Raw genomic sequence first — 15,082 nt, 5'->3', positions numbered from 1 at the left:
GTGAAGAGGAAGCCAAAGGCAGAGAGAACTTCAAGGCGGGGAGCTCACACCAGCGGAAGGCTGGAAACAGGCCCACCAGGTTTGGAGGCAGTGGATCGTTGGTGGCACTAGCTTGGGGGCTGTGGGGACGTGCTGCAGGTGAGAGGCAGACTGGGACGGCAGGAGCGGGAGGAAGGGAACTGCAAGCGAGGACGCCCTCCCGTCTCGGTGTGCTGTGAGGAGCAGCGGGACCTGTGGCTTGTGCAAGTTTTGCACTGTGCCTTTTCTTTTTTTCAAGTTAGAAGTTGAGCTGCTTAAATACCGTTGGGAAGGGAGCCAGTTGAGGGAGAAGTCAAATAATTCAGGAAAGACAAAGGGCAGAGCATTCATTCATTCGGCAGATTCATTCAGTAACGCCAGTGCCCTGGGCCAAAGGATCCCAGGTGCCTGGGAATTCAGCGGGAGCAGACGGAGTCTTTTCCTGGGGTTGATAGTCTGCGGAGGAAGGCAGATAATGGAGGCGCTGGTGTAAAGTGTGTCAAGGGTGATGAACACCGCGAGGAAAGATCAGAAAGGAGGTGAGCGTAAGATGAGAACATGGAGCAGGAGAGCACGACAGAGCACGCGGAGGTGTGGGGATGGCAGTTTTGCTGTAAGGGACAGCCCGACTCTGAAGGGGATGCCAGCAGAGGGGGAGCAGGCAGTGCCGATGCAGAGGTCCTGAGACAGGAGCACGCTTGCTGTGTGTGAGCACCCGGTGAGTGGGCTGAGGTGCGGGGGGAGGCCAGAGGGAGAGCCAAGGCCACCGTTTCTAATTGTACTCCCCCACTGGGGATTTTGGAGCAAAGGAGTAATGTGATCTGGTTTATATGTGTGTGTCTGTATGTATATATATAAACCATATACATAAATATGTACATATTTTAAGATTTATTTATTTGAAAGGCATAGAGACAGAGAAAAAGAGTTTCCATTTGCTGGATCACTGCTGAAATGCACATTATGGCTGGGGCTAGGCCTGGGCCAGACTGAAGCCAGGAGTCAGGAGCTCCATCCAGGTCTTCCTTGCAGTTGGCAGGGGTCCATGCACTTGGGCCATCTGCTGCTGCTTTCACAGGCCCATCAGTAGGGAGCTGGATCTGAAGTGGAGCAGCTGGGACTCAAACCGGCGCTCCGATATGGGATGTTGGTGTCCCAGGTGGTGACGTAACCCACTGTGCCACCACATGCTGGCTCCGGATTTACATGTTAAGGGGAGCCCTCTGACTGCTGTGTGGGGAAGCTATGGTGGGAGGGAAGCTGCGAGCGGAAGCAGTGAGGCCAGTTAAGAGGCTCAGGGGCTGCAGGTGGGATGGTGGTGGTGGCTAGTGTGTGAGGTTCCAGTGCCGGTGGTGTGAAGCTTCTGTGAAGCCGGAGGGGCGGGAGGCTCCAGAGGTGGAGGCGTGGACACAGCTCTCTCGTAGCAGGAGGGGTGGAGGCTGGGGACGAGGCTGTGGGTAACAGGAGCTGAGCATCTCCTTGCGGCAGCTTCTGAGTTCTGGGTGCAGTAGGAGGCCACAGCCTCCTTGGTGGGGGTTAGAGGAAGGTGATGCAGGGTGATGCAGGGATGGAAGAGGTGTCTAGGGCGCGGGGTGATGGGGGGAGGGAACAGGTGTCTAGGGTGCAGGGTGATAAGGGGAGGAAGTGTCTAGGGTGCAAGGTGATGGGGGGAGGGAACAGGTGTCTAAGGTGCAGGGTGATGCGGGGAGGGAAGAGGTGTCTAGGGTGCAGGGTGATAGGGGAGGGAAGAGGTGTCTAGGGTGCAGGGTGATAGGGGAGGGAAGAGGTGTCTAGGGCACAGGGTGATGGGGGAGGGAAGAGGTGTCTAGGGTGCAGGGTGATGGGGGAGGGAAGAGGTGTCTAGGGCGCAGGGTGATGGGGGAGGGAAGAGGTGTCTAGGGTGCTGGGTGATGAGGGGAGGGAAGAGGTGTCTAGGGCGCAGGGTGATGAGGGGAGGAAGAGGTGTCTAGGGCGCAGGGTGATGAGGGAAGGGAAGAGGTATCTAGGGTGATGAGGGGAGGAAGAGGTGTCTAGGGCACAGGGTGATGAGGGGAGGGAAGAGGTGTCTAGGGCGCAGGGTGATGAGGGAAGGGAAGAGGTGTCTAGGGTGATGAGGGGAGGGAAGAGGTGTCTAGGGTGCTGGGTGATGAGGGAAGGGAAGAGGTGTCTAGGGTGCTGGGTGATGAGGGAAGGGAAGAGGTGTCTAGGGTGCTGGGTGATGAGGGAAGGGAAGAGGTGTCTAGGGTGCTGGGTGATGAGGGAAGGGAAGAGGTGTCTAGGGTGCAGGGTGATGAGGGGAGGAAGAGGTGTCTAGGGCGCAGGGTGATGCGGGGAGGAAGAGGTGTCTAGGGCGCAGGGTGATGAGGGGAGGAAGAGGTGTCTAGGGTGCTGGGTGATGAGGGAAGGGAAGAGGTGTCTAGAGTGCTGGGTGATGAGGGGAGGGAAGAGGTGTCTAGGGTGCAGGGTGGTTGGGGAGGAAGAGGTGTCTAGGGCACATTAGGACAGTGCAGCTGTCCCGTGCAGACGTGAGAAGCAGGCTTCGCTGGCTGTGTCAGGGTTCCTTCTGGTTGGTGACGATGGCTTTCTGGACAGAGGTCCACCTGGACAGGTGAGACGAGGATGGTGCTCTAATCTCCAGGAGGTTAAGACTAAAGGGCAAAGGTGAGGCTGTTGACTGCCTGATAAGAGTCTGCCAAGGGGCTGGTCCTGGGGTGTGAATAGAGGAAAGCTGGCGTGTTGGCCACGTCGCGGGCTGGCAGAGGAGGGTCCCATGGGGACAGTCAGGGCGGGCAGCAGAGAACAGGAAGGAGCTTGAGGTGCTAGCTCCCCAGGGACAAGATTCTGAGTGTGACCAGCACCCCCAGGCTGGCCCGGACTGGGGGAGGAGGAGTTGGGGGACAGTGTGGTCTGCAGCATGGGGCTGGGCGTGGCGGATGAAGTATGTGCAGGGTCCAGAGGTGGAAGGGAGACTGGGCTTTGGCGAGCCCTGGTCACTGCTGGACTTGCTGGAGCAAGGCTAGGCGCGAGCTTTGGTGGTCGACTTCATTTGGGAGTGGAAGGGAGAAAGTGATCTGGTACCCAAGATGCTGATCACTGCAGGCCCCGCCCCCTCCAGTCCCTCCTTTGCAGGAGGCTGTGGACGGCCCCATTGGTGGGGAGGGAGTGGGGAGCAGGGCCTGTTGGAATCTGGAGCGGGGTGCCCCACAAGCACTCCTTTTTCCACACAGCCTCCTCTCATCCTGTAGCAGTTCAGAAGTCTGGCTCCAGAGAGGCAGGGCAGCCTGCATGTGACTCCTGACCACAGTTGCCACCTCCTCGCTGTGTGACCCTGGGCAGGAGGCTTGACCTCTCTGGGCTCCGATTCACCTGTGTGATGGTTAAAGATGAGTACGGTGTTCTTGCCTCTCTGGTTGTGAGGACTGGGGAAGAGGTGTCTAGGGTGCAGGGTTGTGAGCAGTGAGTGCACCGCTTGTGAGCAGTGAGTGTCCGCCGCAGCTTCTGCCTGTGTCAAGGCTCCTCTCGGTTTCTTTCTCCCCTTGGCTTTACTTGGTTCCTCCGGTGGCACCAGAGGCTCTGCACTACGACTCATTCCTGCTGAAAGATCAGAGCAAGAGGACTGGCATCTACCGAGCGCCTGCTGTGTGCCAGCCAGTGCCTTTGTCGTGACTGTCGAGCTGCCTTCGTGGGGTGGTCGTGAGAATCGTGTTCCCCAAGCACGAGTTCTGGGGAGGAGGGGCTGCTTTCTCTCCACGCCTTCTGTAGGCCTCAGGGAGGGACGGTAGCCCCGGCACCCCGCCTGGACTCGAACCAGCGCGGTGTGAATCTCCAGGTGCTTCTCTGCACCATGCTGGGCTGTGCCACGCTGTCTGTGACACACTCTGCCACACACTTTCCTTGTTCCTTTTTCTTCCTCTTTTTAGTAGAGAAAAAAATATTATCCAGATATATCCAGAACTCAGCCATAGGCTGGACCACATGACGCTGGTACCGCTGGCTTAACACTTCCCGCCTGTAACAATGGCGCCCTCACCCGCCTGTGTACCTCCTCGGTGTCCTCCCTGCCCCACGCCCCCCTGCTGGCAGCCTCCTGATTGGCATCCCTGCTTCTCCCCTGGCCACCAACGCCTCAGACTCCCAGCAGCAGTGGAGTGCTCCATCTGGGCGTTGGGTCCTCCGTCTCCCGGCCCCTGCTGTGCTCAGTGAAGAGAAGAGAGATTTTTTTTCTTCGACAAAGGGTACTTAGTATCCCTGCCGCTTGTGGGAATACTGAGGGGTAAATTAGGCAAAACTGCAGGAAATCTGACCGCAGGAGTTGTAACAGGTTCTTGGACTTGGGCAGCTGCTCTCCCCAGAGCGGAAGCGTGCTTCCTCCTCCCCACTTGGGACAGTGCTGCTGTCCACTGTCACTGTGCCCTGTGCCGCTGCTGCCGTAGCTGCACCAGCCCTTGCTCATTTCCCATTTTTTTAAAAAGGTTTATAGTTATTCACCTGAAAGTCGGAAAGAGAAACACAGTTCTCCCATCTGCTGGTTCACTCCCCAGATGGCCGCAACAGCCAAGGCTGGGCCAGGCCAAAGCCAGGAGGTTCATCCCATATGGGAGGCAGAGGCCCAAACATTCAAGCCCTCTTCCACGGCTTTTCCCAGGCCATTAGCAAGGAGCTGGATTAGAAGTAGAGCAGCTGGGGGCCAGCGCCGGCATCCCATGTGGGCACCGGATTCTAGCCCTGGTTGCTCCTCTTCCAGTCCAGCTCTCTGCTGTGGCCCGGGAGGGCAGTGGAGGATGGCCCAAGTGCTTGGGCCCCCTGCACCTGGCTCCTGGCTTTGGATCAGCGCAGCGCCGGCCATGGAGGCCATTTGGGGAGTGAACCAATGGAAGGAGGACCTTTCTCTCTGTCCCTCTCTCTCACTGTCTATAACTCTGCCTGCCAAAAAAAAAAAAAAAAAAAAGTAGAGCAGCCGGGACATGGACCAGTGCCCACATGGAAAGCCTGCGTTGTAGGCAGCAGCTTTACTCACCACGCCAGAATGCCAGCCCCCTTCATTCCCTTTTGAAAATCAGCGTGCACCTTCACTGTGGTCAGGATGCAGCAGGCCGTGCAAGGGCCGGGAGATTCCAGAGCTGTCCCAGCTGGGTGGGGCTCATAGGGTAGTAAAACACCTGGGTTTTAACCTGTGGTTGCGGCATTCCTGGTTTGTATTAGTGATAGCAAAACCATATGTTTATATTGTTCTGCATTTGGAGTTCACAGAGTGAGTCTGTGTGTTTGAGAGTCAGAAATGCAGAAGTTACGAGCCCAGGGCACAGAGCCTGATTTTCCTAGCTGGGAACCTCTGTGGGTCTTGTCTCTTCATCTGTAAAAGTCACAGCAGAATGTGGCCCTGAACTCTGGGCCTCTGGCTTCCCAGCTGCTCTTTAGCTGAGCAGTGTTCAGCTTTTGTCTGTGTCGTGCTGATCATAGCCTTCGGGAGCCACCTGCCTGCAGCCCTGGAAGCTCTTGCGCCTGGTTCTTCTCCGTCCCTTAAAACAAAGGTTGCCAGGGCAGCCTTTACGTCAGTCTTCTTGAACCGTGGTATTTTTAAATAGTTAGAGCTGCTTTGAATTGCAATCTGAGCTTTTACTTAAAGTCTGGATTTTTGATCTCTAGAAAAATCCGAACCACCGGGCTCAGGGTCTCTAGAGGTGCCAGTCAGTGGGGGCTGAGAGGCTGCTGCCCCTCCTGCCCTGTCTATTGGGTGGGGAGGGGGCTGCCCTGCCACTAATACCTCACACCTACCATGTTTCTCCTTGAGGCTGCCTGCCTTTTTTAAAGTTTTATTTTTTATTTTCATCTACTTGAAAGGCAGAGCAAGAGAGAGAGAGACTGACACACACATGTACACAGGCACACAATGCAGGGGTGAGAGGAGAGGGAGAGACAGAGCAAGAGATTGGGATTGAGATTTTCCATCTGTCTGTTTACTCCCCAAATGCCTGCAACAGCTAGAGCTGGGACCAGGCTGAAGCCTGCAGCTGAGAACTCCACCCAAGTCTCCCCTGGGGGTGGCAGGGGTCCCGGCGTTTGAACCATCATTTGCTGTCTCCCAGGATGCATTAGCAGGGAGCTGGATCTGAGGTGGAAGTGCCAGAAGCCTAACTGGCATTGCCAGATGGAACATGGGCATCCCAAGTGGCACCACAGCACCTGCCCCTCCGTGGGCCTTTGGGTGTGTAACCTCTGCCTTTGGTTTTGCTACCCACCGTGCTTCTGTGAGTAGCCGTCCTGGTGACTGGTTGGCTGATTGTGGTCGGTGGCATTCCAGATAGAGATGATGTTAGAGCTCAGAGGCTAGCAGGGACGCCCACAAAAGCTCACTGCTTCAGGTGCGTTAACACTTAAGCTGGTCCCCAGCACTGTGACCGTGATTGGAAGGAAAGTACGTCGTGGGGGCGGCACTGGCCAGTGTGGCGTGTCACAGGGGAACAAGTGATCTTGTCAGCCTGGCAGGTGTAGGCTTCTAGGGCTTGGTCATCAGCCTCGTGGGCTGAGGCTCCTTGGCGTTCCCCAGCTTTGTGGGCCTCTGCCAGGGAAGGGGAAGCCGCTGCTTGTCCCTGGAGGGCAGCATCTCTGCCACACAGTCCCCCGGACAGACCGGCTGTACTGCAGGCCTCTGGTCCAGGAGCGAGATGCGTGTGGGCACTTCTCTCCTGTTTGCTTATGCCTGTAATAAGACAGTGACACACCAGTGGGAAGTTAGACACTGCCACTGTTTACTTGACTTTCACATCCTCAAGTTCAGTCTAGAATAGAGTTGCCTCTCTTGAACCGTGTCCTGGGCTTGCCAGGGTAGCCTCTGGTTCTCAAGAGGCTGTCCTGAGGGAGGTGAGCTGCGTGCGTGGTGGTCAGGGCCCGTGTCCCTCCCCTGCCTGCTCTGGTAGCACCGGCACATTCAGCAGAGTGGGTGTGAGGGTTCTGTGTACAGACAGTGAGACCTGGTGTTCACCCCACAAAGCCGTGTTCCTCTGGAAGGAAGGCTGTCTCTGAGATGGCAGTTTCCGAATAGTGACACTTGATTCGCAGAGCTTTGCCTCTGTAGTTACTGTAACCTCCATGGTACAGATTTTTAAATTAATTGTAGCTCATCAGGATTACACATGCCTAACACCACTGAACTATACACATGTTTTATGATTAAGGTGGTAAATTTTATTACGTATACTTTACCACAGTAGGCTTGAAAAGTGCTGTATAAAGTCTACACGTTTATCATAGAGAATGTGAAAAAAATCAAAAAGTCATCATCCCAGCACTTAGTTTTCTTCACTGTTTTGTTCTGTTCATTCCCAGTCTTCTATGCACATTTTTGCACAGTGGAGGTGTCACCATTTCACAGGTTGAGTATCCCTTACCCGAGATGCTTGGAAACAAAAGTGTTTTGAATTTTGCATTTTTCCAGGTTTTGGAATACCTGCCTATACATAATGAGATATCTTGGGTATGGGACCCAAGTCTAAGCATGAAATTGATTTGTGTTTCGTATATGCCTTACACTCGTAGGCTGATGATGGTTTTATACAGTAATAGCGTTTTCTGTTTGTAGCACACCTGTGTCAGGACAGCGCTTTGAAGTCACTTGTGGCATTTGTCCCTTGCAGCATCATGCCAGCACTTTGAAAGTGTCGGGTTTCGGAGCATTTCAGAGTTTGGATTTTTGAATTGGGTTGCTCAGCCTGTGCCATGAGATTGTGGGACAGGGGCTGCAGAACCCAGGCGCCCAGGTTTGGTTCTGTGCCCTGGTTCCTGCCGTGGAACAGTGGGAAGGCTGCCTGACCTTCTGTGCCTTGGGTTCCCTGTGGAAATTACTGGTTCTCATCAAGGGCAGTTTTGCTCCAGGGACGCCTGGCAGTGTCTGGAGACACTGTTTGGTTTCTGAGACTTTGGGAGGGTGAGGGAATCTACTGACATCCAGCGGGTAGAGGCCAGGGGTGCTGCTGAACCCCCACAACGCACAGAACAGCCTCACGACGGGGTCGCCCACCCCTCACGTCACTCAGCCGAAGCCAGGCAGCCCTGCTCGGTATGAGATGGAGATGGCAGCAGTGCCTCCCTGGTACGGCTGTTGTGTAGAGTGAATGAGAAAACATGTTTGCAGAGTAATGCCCCGCACGTGGCAGTTCCCAGTGCTAGGTGATGCTGCTGCTCTTACCATTTCTTTCGCGTCATGTCAGTATTTCTGTATTTAAATTTCTCGTCAACATTCTTTTTAATGACTTCCAAGTATCTTGTAGCAAAGTTTTAGTAAATGCTGCCTGCTCCTAACACGCTTTTCCTTCTTCCCTACCAGATGAAATTAAAGCGGAAATAGAGAAGCAGAGGTAAGCTACAGCGCTGTGTCCTTAAAGAAAGACTGCACCGGGAGTGGTGTCAGGGGACCCCTTTCTCTGGGCGTGTCCTGCTGTTCTGTTTCGTTTCTTTTTTTTTAAAGATTAATTTATTTGAGAGGCAGAGTTAGAAGCAGACACACACACACACACACACACACAGAGAGACATAGGAAGAGAGAGAGAGAGAGAGAGAGAGAGAGAGAGGGAGGTTTTCCATCCACTGGTTTACTCCCCAAATGGCCACAATGGCCTGAGTTGAACCAATCTAAGCCAGGAGCTGGGAACTTCTTTCTGGTTCCCCCACATGGGTGCAGGGGCCCAAGCACTTAGACCATCTTCTGCTGCTTTCCCTGGCCATAATAGAGAGCTGGTTCGGAAATGGAGCAGCCAGGACACGAACCAGTGCCTGTATGGGATGCTGGCGCCATAGGCAGAGGCGTAACTTACTATGCCACAGCGCCGTCCCCATCTGCTGTTTCTAACCCTGGGGCAGCGCATGCTCTCCTAACGCCGTACTGGGCACAGAGCAGGGTACAGTGTGTTTGAACCAGTGCTAGGTTAGCACTTTACTGCCGTAGCACTTGAAGGAGTGTTAGCCAGCTTTTCTTAGATAGAATACTTGAGAGGAGCTGCCTGGTAAAGAATCAGGTTTGTTTTGGCTCATAGTTGTGGGGGTTCACAGTCTAAGATCTGGTGGCCTCATTGGTCTGGCCTCTGACAGAGGTGGTGGGAGGCAGAACGCGTGTGGGGTGAGGGTCGCATGGAGAGACAGGAGCACTCTCTCCTCATGTACCCAGCCCTTTCATGAGAGCTGCCTTCAAGGATGCACCCCAGGGACCTAAAGACCTGTCTCTGGGCCTGTCTCCCAAATGCCATAACCATGTCAATCTCTACCCTCCATCTTTCAACCATTAACTAAAACGTTAACTGTGAATGTGAGACTTTGGGGTTTAAATGTCTGTGTGTTTGGCTCTCCAGGAGCCAAATCCTGGGTCAAGGTGAAGTAGAAGGGGTTGTCCCATCTCACTTGAGAGCTGTGCCGTCAGGAAGGGGTCATGACGTTTTAGAACTGAAGCTGTGGCACGGCTGGCGCCAGCCTTCAGCCCACTGAGCAGGGAACTCTCTGTGTGGCGCCCTCACGGCTTTCTCCAGCTTGGAGCCGTCTGGCCGGGAGGTGCGGTTTGCCTGCTGTTTAATTAAATGGTTGCCATTGGGAAGGTGAGTTAGAGTCGGGTGTAGGAAAAGCAGCCTCTTTTTTTCCTTTCCCTCCCTCAGCCCTCTCCTGCTTTTTCCTAGGCTCGGCGCTGCTGCACCACCAAAGGCTAACTTCATTGAAGCTGACAAGTATTTCCTTCCGTTCGAGCTGGCTTGCCAGTCCAAGTCCCCCCGGGTGGTCAGCACATCCCTCGACTGCTTGCAGGTACTGCGTTCAAACTTGGCGTAAAGGATTCTGTCCCAGCCCCAGGTGGCCTTCACGCAGAGCCATGCTGGTGACTGCCAGGCACTCAGAATGCACGCGGCGGCCATGGTGAGAGGAGCAGTTCAGCCAGCCCTTGGCTTGGTCTCCTGAGGCAGGGCGGAGCAGGGGCTAAGCTCCTTACTGAAACAAGAATTTGTTTCCCTGGTAATATCTTACTCATTGATCCACATATACATGTTTTTCTAAATGAAACTTTCAGCATTAATTGGAGTATTTGGTTTACATGGGCACAAAAAGCATTAGCTTTGTCTTTTAGAGATTGATTTATTTGAAAGGGAGAGCATCAGAGGGACAGGGAGAGGCAGAGAAAGATCCTCCGTCTACTGCTTCATTCACCAAGGGACTATAACAGCCAGGTCCGGGCCAGATCAAAGGCAGTCGCCTGCAACTCCACCCAGGGCTCCCACAACGGTGTCAGGGGCCCAAATACTGGGGCAGTAGATTTTTAATTAATTAATCAAAATTAAACAAAAAAAGCCTAGAGACAGAGCTCCCATCTGCTGGTTCACTCCCCAAATGGCCACAACAGCCTGGGCTAGGCTGGGGCTGCAGCCAGGAGCTGGGAACATAATCTAGGTTTCCCACATGGGTGGCAGGCACCCAGTTACTTGAGCCATCATCACTGCCTCCAAGGATTTCCATGAGTAGGAAGCTGGAGTGAGGAACCAGAGCTGGCAATTGAACCCAGATTCCCTGATGTGGGACATAGGCACCCTAATTGCTAGGCTGAATGCCTGCTCTTATGACTTGGGTCTCTTCATTCCTGGTCCAATATTTTTTTTCTCAAGACCTATTCCTGACATTTCTTTCTTCCTTCCTCCCCTGCCCCGCCCCGCCCCGCCCCGCCCCGCCCCTCCCCGCCCCTCCCCTCCCCTCCCCTTCCCTTCCCTTCCCTTCCCTTCCCTTCCCTTCCCTTCCCTTCCCTTCCCTTCCCTTCTTTCAAGATTTATTTATTTATTTGAAAGAGTTAGAAAGAGGAGAGGCAGAGAGAAAGAGAAGTCTTCCATCTGCTGGTTCACTCCCCAGTTGGTGGTAACGGCTGGAGCTGTGCTGATCTGGAGCCAGGAGCCAGGAGCTACTTCTAGTCCTCTCATGTGGGTGCAGGGGCCCAAGGACTTGGGCCATCCTCTACTGCTTTCCAAGGCCACAGCAGAGAGCTGTATCGGAATTGGAGCAGCCGGGACTCAAACCGGCACCCATATGGATGCCAGCACTGCAGGCGGCAACTTTACCCGCTACACCACGGCTCTGGCCCCGCTGAGATGTCTGATTACCTTAAAGGACCTTATTCTTGACCTCAGTGGGGAACTCATAACAGTGAGAAGAGTTCAGTAAATGTTAAAAATGTGTTGAAGAGAAGCACAGTTTGCCAGTGTTCTGCAGACCTGGCGTGGTGACTAGGTTCTCCATGACAGCGCTTAGGGGGCTCTGCTGGAAACGTGTCTGAACCCCTGTGGTCTTCAGAAGGAGCCTGGTGGCTGATGGGTGTGCCTGCCGAGGCACGCCTGCGAGGCGGCCGTCCCGTCTAGCACTGGCTCTCCCCTCTCTTCTTTGATACGTGTAGCTGACAGTTGAGGAGTTTTTTCACAGGAGCAGCTCTTCTAATTGAAAACCCATTTTCTCATTCAAGATAATTCCCTGCAGATTGTCCCACGTGAGACGTGCAGTGTGCCACCGTTCTTGAATGCTAGGAGCAAATCCTCCTCTCCTGAAATAGTTGTCGCTGTGAATGTCTTCTGAGGAAGTCTGGCCCAAGCTGAATTTGAGTTGTTTCCTCCCGTGTTGGGGTTGGTTTGGGAGCTGGGGCTGGGAACGCTGGCTGGCTGTTAGCCTGGGGTGAACCCTGTCCGGGTGTTTCCTCCACGTAACAGAGAGCTGCTTGCTTTCCTCCTCATTTTAGAGTTGAGGGAACTAAGCATAGACACTGGTCCAAAGTCCCACCGCCAAGAAGCATTGAAACGGGGTGGGGCTCAAGGACTTTCTCACCCGACATCTATATTCTTACTCAGTTCTAAATAGAGTTTGATTGGGACACAGCTGTCTTAGTCTGCTTGCGCTGCTAATGTAGAATACTGTGGACTGGGGGCTTAAACAGCAGACATTTATTTCTCACTTCTGCAGGCTGGGGAGTCCAGGAACAGAGTCCTCTTTGTGGCTTACTGACGGCTGCATTCCGCTGTGTCCTCACTTACCAGAGAGAGTGAGCGAGCGAGCGAGCGAGCTCTGGTCTCCCTTTATGGGACACTGATCCCATCCTGAGGACCCTGCCCTCATGACTTCATCTAGGCCTGATTGTCTCCCAGAGCCCTGATGTCATCACCTTGGGGCTAGAGCTTCAGCGTATGCATCCGGGGACACGTAGTCACCGAGTCTATGGCAGCAAATGGGCCGTTCACTTATGTGGTACCTGTGGCTGCTTCCTGCAGCCGCAGTGGAGTTGAGGAGTTGTGGTAGAGACCATGTCACTCCCAGCGCCCAAGTGTTAAGTCCCTGCTGTTATGGAAGGAAGTCAGCGGCCCCTGCTCTCAGCCGTGACCCGGCAGTTCAGGCCCCTTGCCTCACGAACCAGTCCTTAGCTGGAGCCGTGTGTGTGAGTGGGCTTCAGATGGAAACACTGGCGTCCTGCTTTTACGACAGCCTGCGGCGAGTCTTGGCTAATGGCCCAAGTTCTTATCTTTTTTAGAAGAAGTTCTGTGGAATTTAATAGGCTCCAGGACTTCTTCATTGAGCATACAAAATACAAAGTATGTCCTTACGACATTAGGAAGTGATTCGGTGCTCCCTGGACTGTTGGAAAAGCTGCCCCTTGGTTGCTGCCCGGCTAAGCCTGATGGACTGGCTTTCCCAGAGCTGGTGAGGAAGCTTCTGTCTTGGAAACAGAGGGCCCGCATCTAGGGATAGAGCCCAGTTTTGCAAGAATTGAAGCCAGCCGCAGACGTGTGATGGTGCTCTGTCATTGCTTGAGCTTGGGGAAGAGATGCGGGCACAGTGCTTCAGTGGGGCTTGGTTTGCCCTGAACACCGTTGGCTCCGCTTCCTTTTCCCCACTGAGAGAAGCTGCAGCTCCCCTTGATCAGGGGAGCACAGGGCTGGCTCTGGCGGGAGGGTTCACATCTCCTTCTCTGAGCTAATAAGTGGTTTTCTTTTCTTTGTTTTTTTTTCTTAACGATTTAGTTAATTGAACGGCAGAGTGACAGAGAGAAAGGGAGAGAAAGATCTTCCATCTGCTGATTCACTCCCCAAATGGACACAACAACCAAGGCTGGGCCAGGCCAGAGCCTGGAGCCTGGAGCTCCATCTGGGTCTCCCACGTGAGTGGCAGGGGCCCAAGCACTTGGGACATCCTCCACCGCCTTCCCAGCTAACGCTGCTTGCATTAGCAGGGAGCTAGATTGGAAGTGGAGCAGCCAGGATTCAAACCAGTGCTCCAATATGGGAAGCCGGCATTGCAGGCTGTGGCTTTACCCACTGTGTCACAACACTGGCTCCTAGTGAGTGGTTTTCAGATTTTTCAACACAGAATCAGTGATTTTAAAAAATTTCTTTGAGTATATCCTCCCAATATATTAATAATTTTCATTTAAAATTATATATATGTACCAGTGTTATTAAAGTACATACATTATAAAACACAAAAATAGAACTTTAAAAGAGCAAGATAGAAGATAGAAGTAACTCCAGTGTGTTCTTCCTGCTTCCCAGTGAAGGCTGGGGGAAGCCATTTGACCAGCCCTGTCCATACCACAGGCATCCACTGTATTTATTACTAGGAAACTGGATTTTTAGCACACATTTAAAAGTTAATTTGTAATTATATGAGTTGTACATGACTGTGAGGGTTTTTTTGTTTATCTGAAAGGCAGAGTTAAAAGAGAGAGAGATCGTCCATCTGCTGGTTCGTTCCCCAAATGGCCACAACGGCCGGGGCTGGGCCAGCGAAGCCAGGAGCCAGAAACTCCATCTGGGTCTCCCACGTGGGTGACTGGGGCCCAAATACTTGGGCTATCTTCTGTTGATGCCCCAGGTGCATTAGCAGGAAGCTGGTTTGAAAACGGGGCAGCTGGTACCTGAACCAGCTCTCATCGAGATGCCCGCGTCACGAGCTGTGGCTTAATCTGCGGTGCTGTAATGACAGGCCCTGGTAAAACTTTCTTTTTAGAGATTTATTTATTTATTTGAAAAGCAGAGCTACAGAGAGAAAGAGTTCTTCCATCTGCTGGCTCACTCCCCAAGTGGCCGCAGTGGCCAGAGCTAGGCCAACCCAAAGCCAGGAGCCCGGAGCTGCTTCCGGTCTCCCATGTGAGTGCAGGGGCCCATGCTTGGGCCCTCTTCTGCTGCTTTTCCCAGGTACATTAGCAGGGAGTTGGATTGGAAGTGGAGCAGCTGGGCCTTGAACCGGCGCCCATACAGGATGCCGGCGCTGCAGGCGGTAGCTTTACCTGCTGTCACAGCACTGGCCCCGTTAAAATGTTTTTAAAACTGCAAAGAACTACTTGAGCTACTGGCCCCAGACCCAGTCGCTGGTTTAGGTGTGTAATTTTATCTTTTCCCTTTTTAAAGACATAGTATCTCTGTGCAGCTTCCTTCTGACATTCAGCAGTGTTTCTAAGGTCGGCTGGGTTGCCACGTGCAGACCCGGTACGTCCCTCTTGACTGGTGCGCCCTGTTCTACGTGACGGTGTCTTTTCCCTAGCCCTCTGAGAGGCACGTACACACGGAGTGCAGTGAGCAGGGCTGTACAACAGAGCTAGGAAGGCCTGTTGGAGTGCTGTGTTTCCTCATCTTCCTCTCCGTGCCAGAACACTCCTGCGTAATCCCCTGGGGTCACGCGTTAGTGGGCCAGCTGCCCACAGGCTCTGCCCTGTCCCCCACCCTCTCATTGCATCAGCAAAAAGACAGGCGGGAACGGGAAGCTGTGGGAGATGGGGATTGGAAGAGAGCCTGCAAACCTTACAAGTCCCTCAAGGATCCCTTAGGGGTTTCTGGCTTTATTGTGGCCTCCCACTCCCCACTCCTACCCCCACCCCCCACCCTGAGAAGAGAAACTATGAGAAGCAGAATCGTGTCCATGTCACTTGCCATTTTATCGCCAGCACCCAGGACGGTGCCTGGCACAGGGAAGGGTGAGCAAGCAGAGCCAGGAAGCCCCCCAGGGCACGGAGCTCTGCTGTCTTCCTGGCCCCCTCACCTCGGGTGGGAGGGAGATAGCCTGGGAGCCTGCT

The 15,082-nt window shown here is 53.7% G+C and overlaps 1 protein-coding gene across 3 annotated transcripts in view; it reads left to right on the top strand.

The window, feature by feature from the left end:
* ARFGEF2 (ARF guanine nucleotide exchange factor 2) overlaps positions 1–15,082 on the top strand; it is a 115,663-nt gene that overhangs the window by 10,292 nt on the left and 90,289 nt on the right. For all 3 annotated transcript variants that reach the window (XM_051844943.2, XM_051844942.2, XM_051844941.2), the window contains exons 2-3: positions 8,342–8,372; positions 9,678–9,801. In XM_051844943.2, coding sequence (XP_051700903.1) covers positions 8,342–8,372; positions 9,678–9,801 — 155 coding nt within the window. The remainder of the gene's footprint in view (positions 1–8,341; positions 8,373–9,677; positions 9,802–15,082) is intronic.

Source organism: Oryctolagus cuniculus, chromosome 11 (assembly GCF_964237555.1).
Source record: "Oryctolagus cuniculus chromosome 11, mOryCun1.1, whole genome shotgun sequence".
Lineage (NCBI taxonomy): Eukaryota > Metazoa > Chordata > Mammalia > Lagomorpha > Leporidae > Oryctolagus > Oryctolagus cuniculus.
Note: the sequence above shows the minus strand (reverse complement) of the source record. Positions and strands in the feature narration are given on the sequence as shown.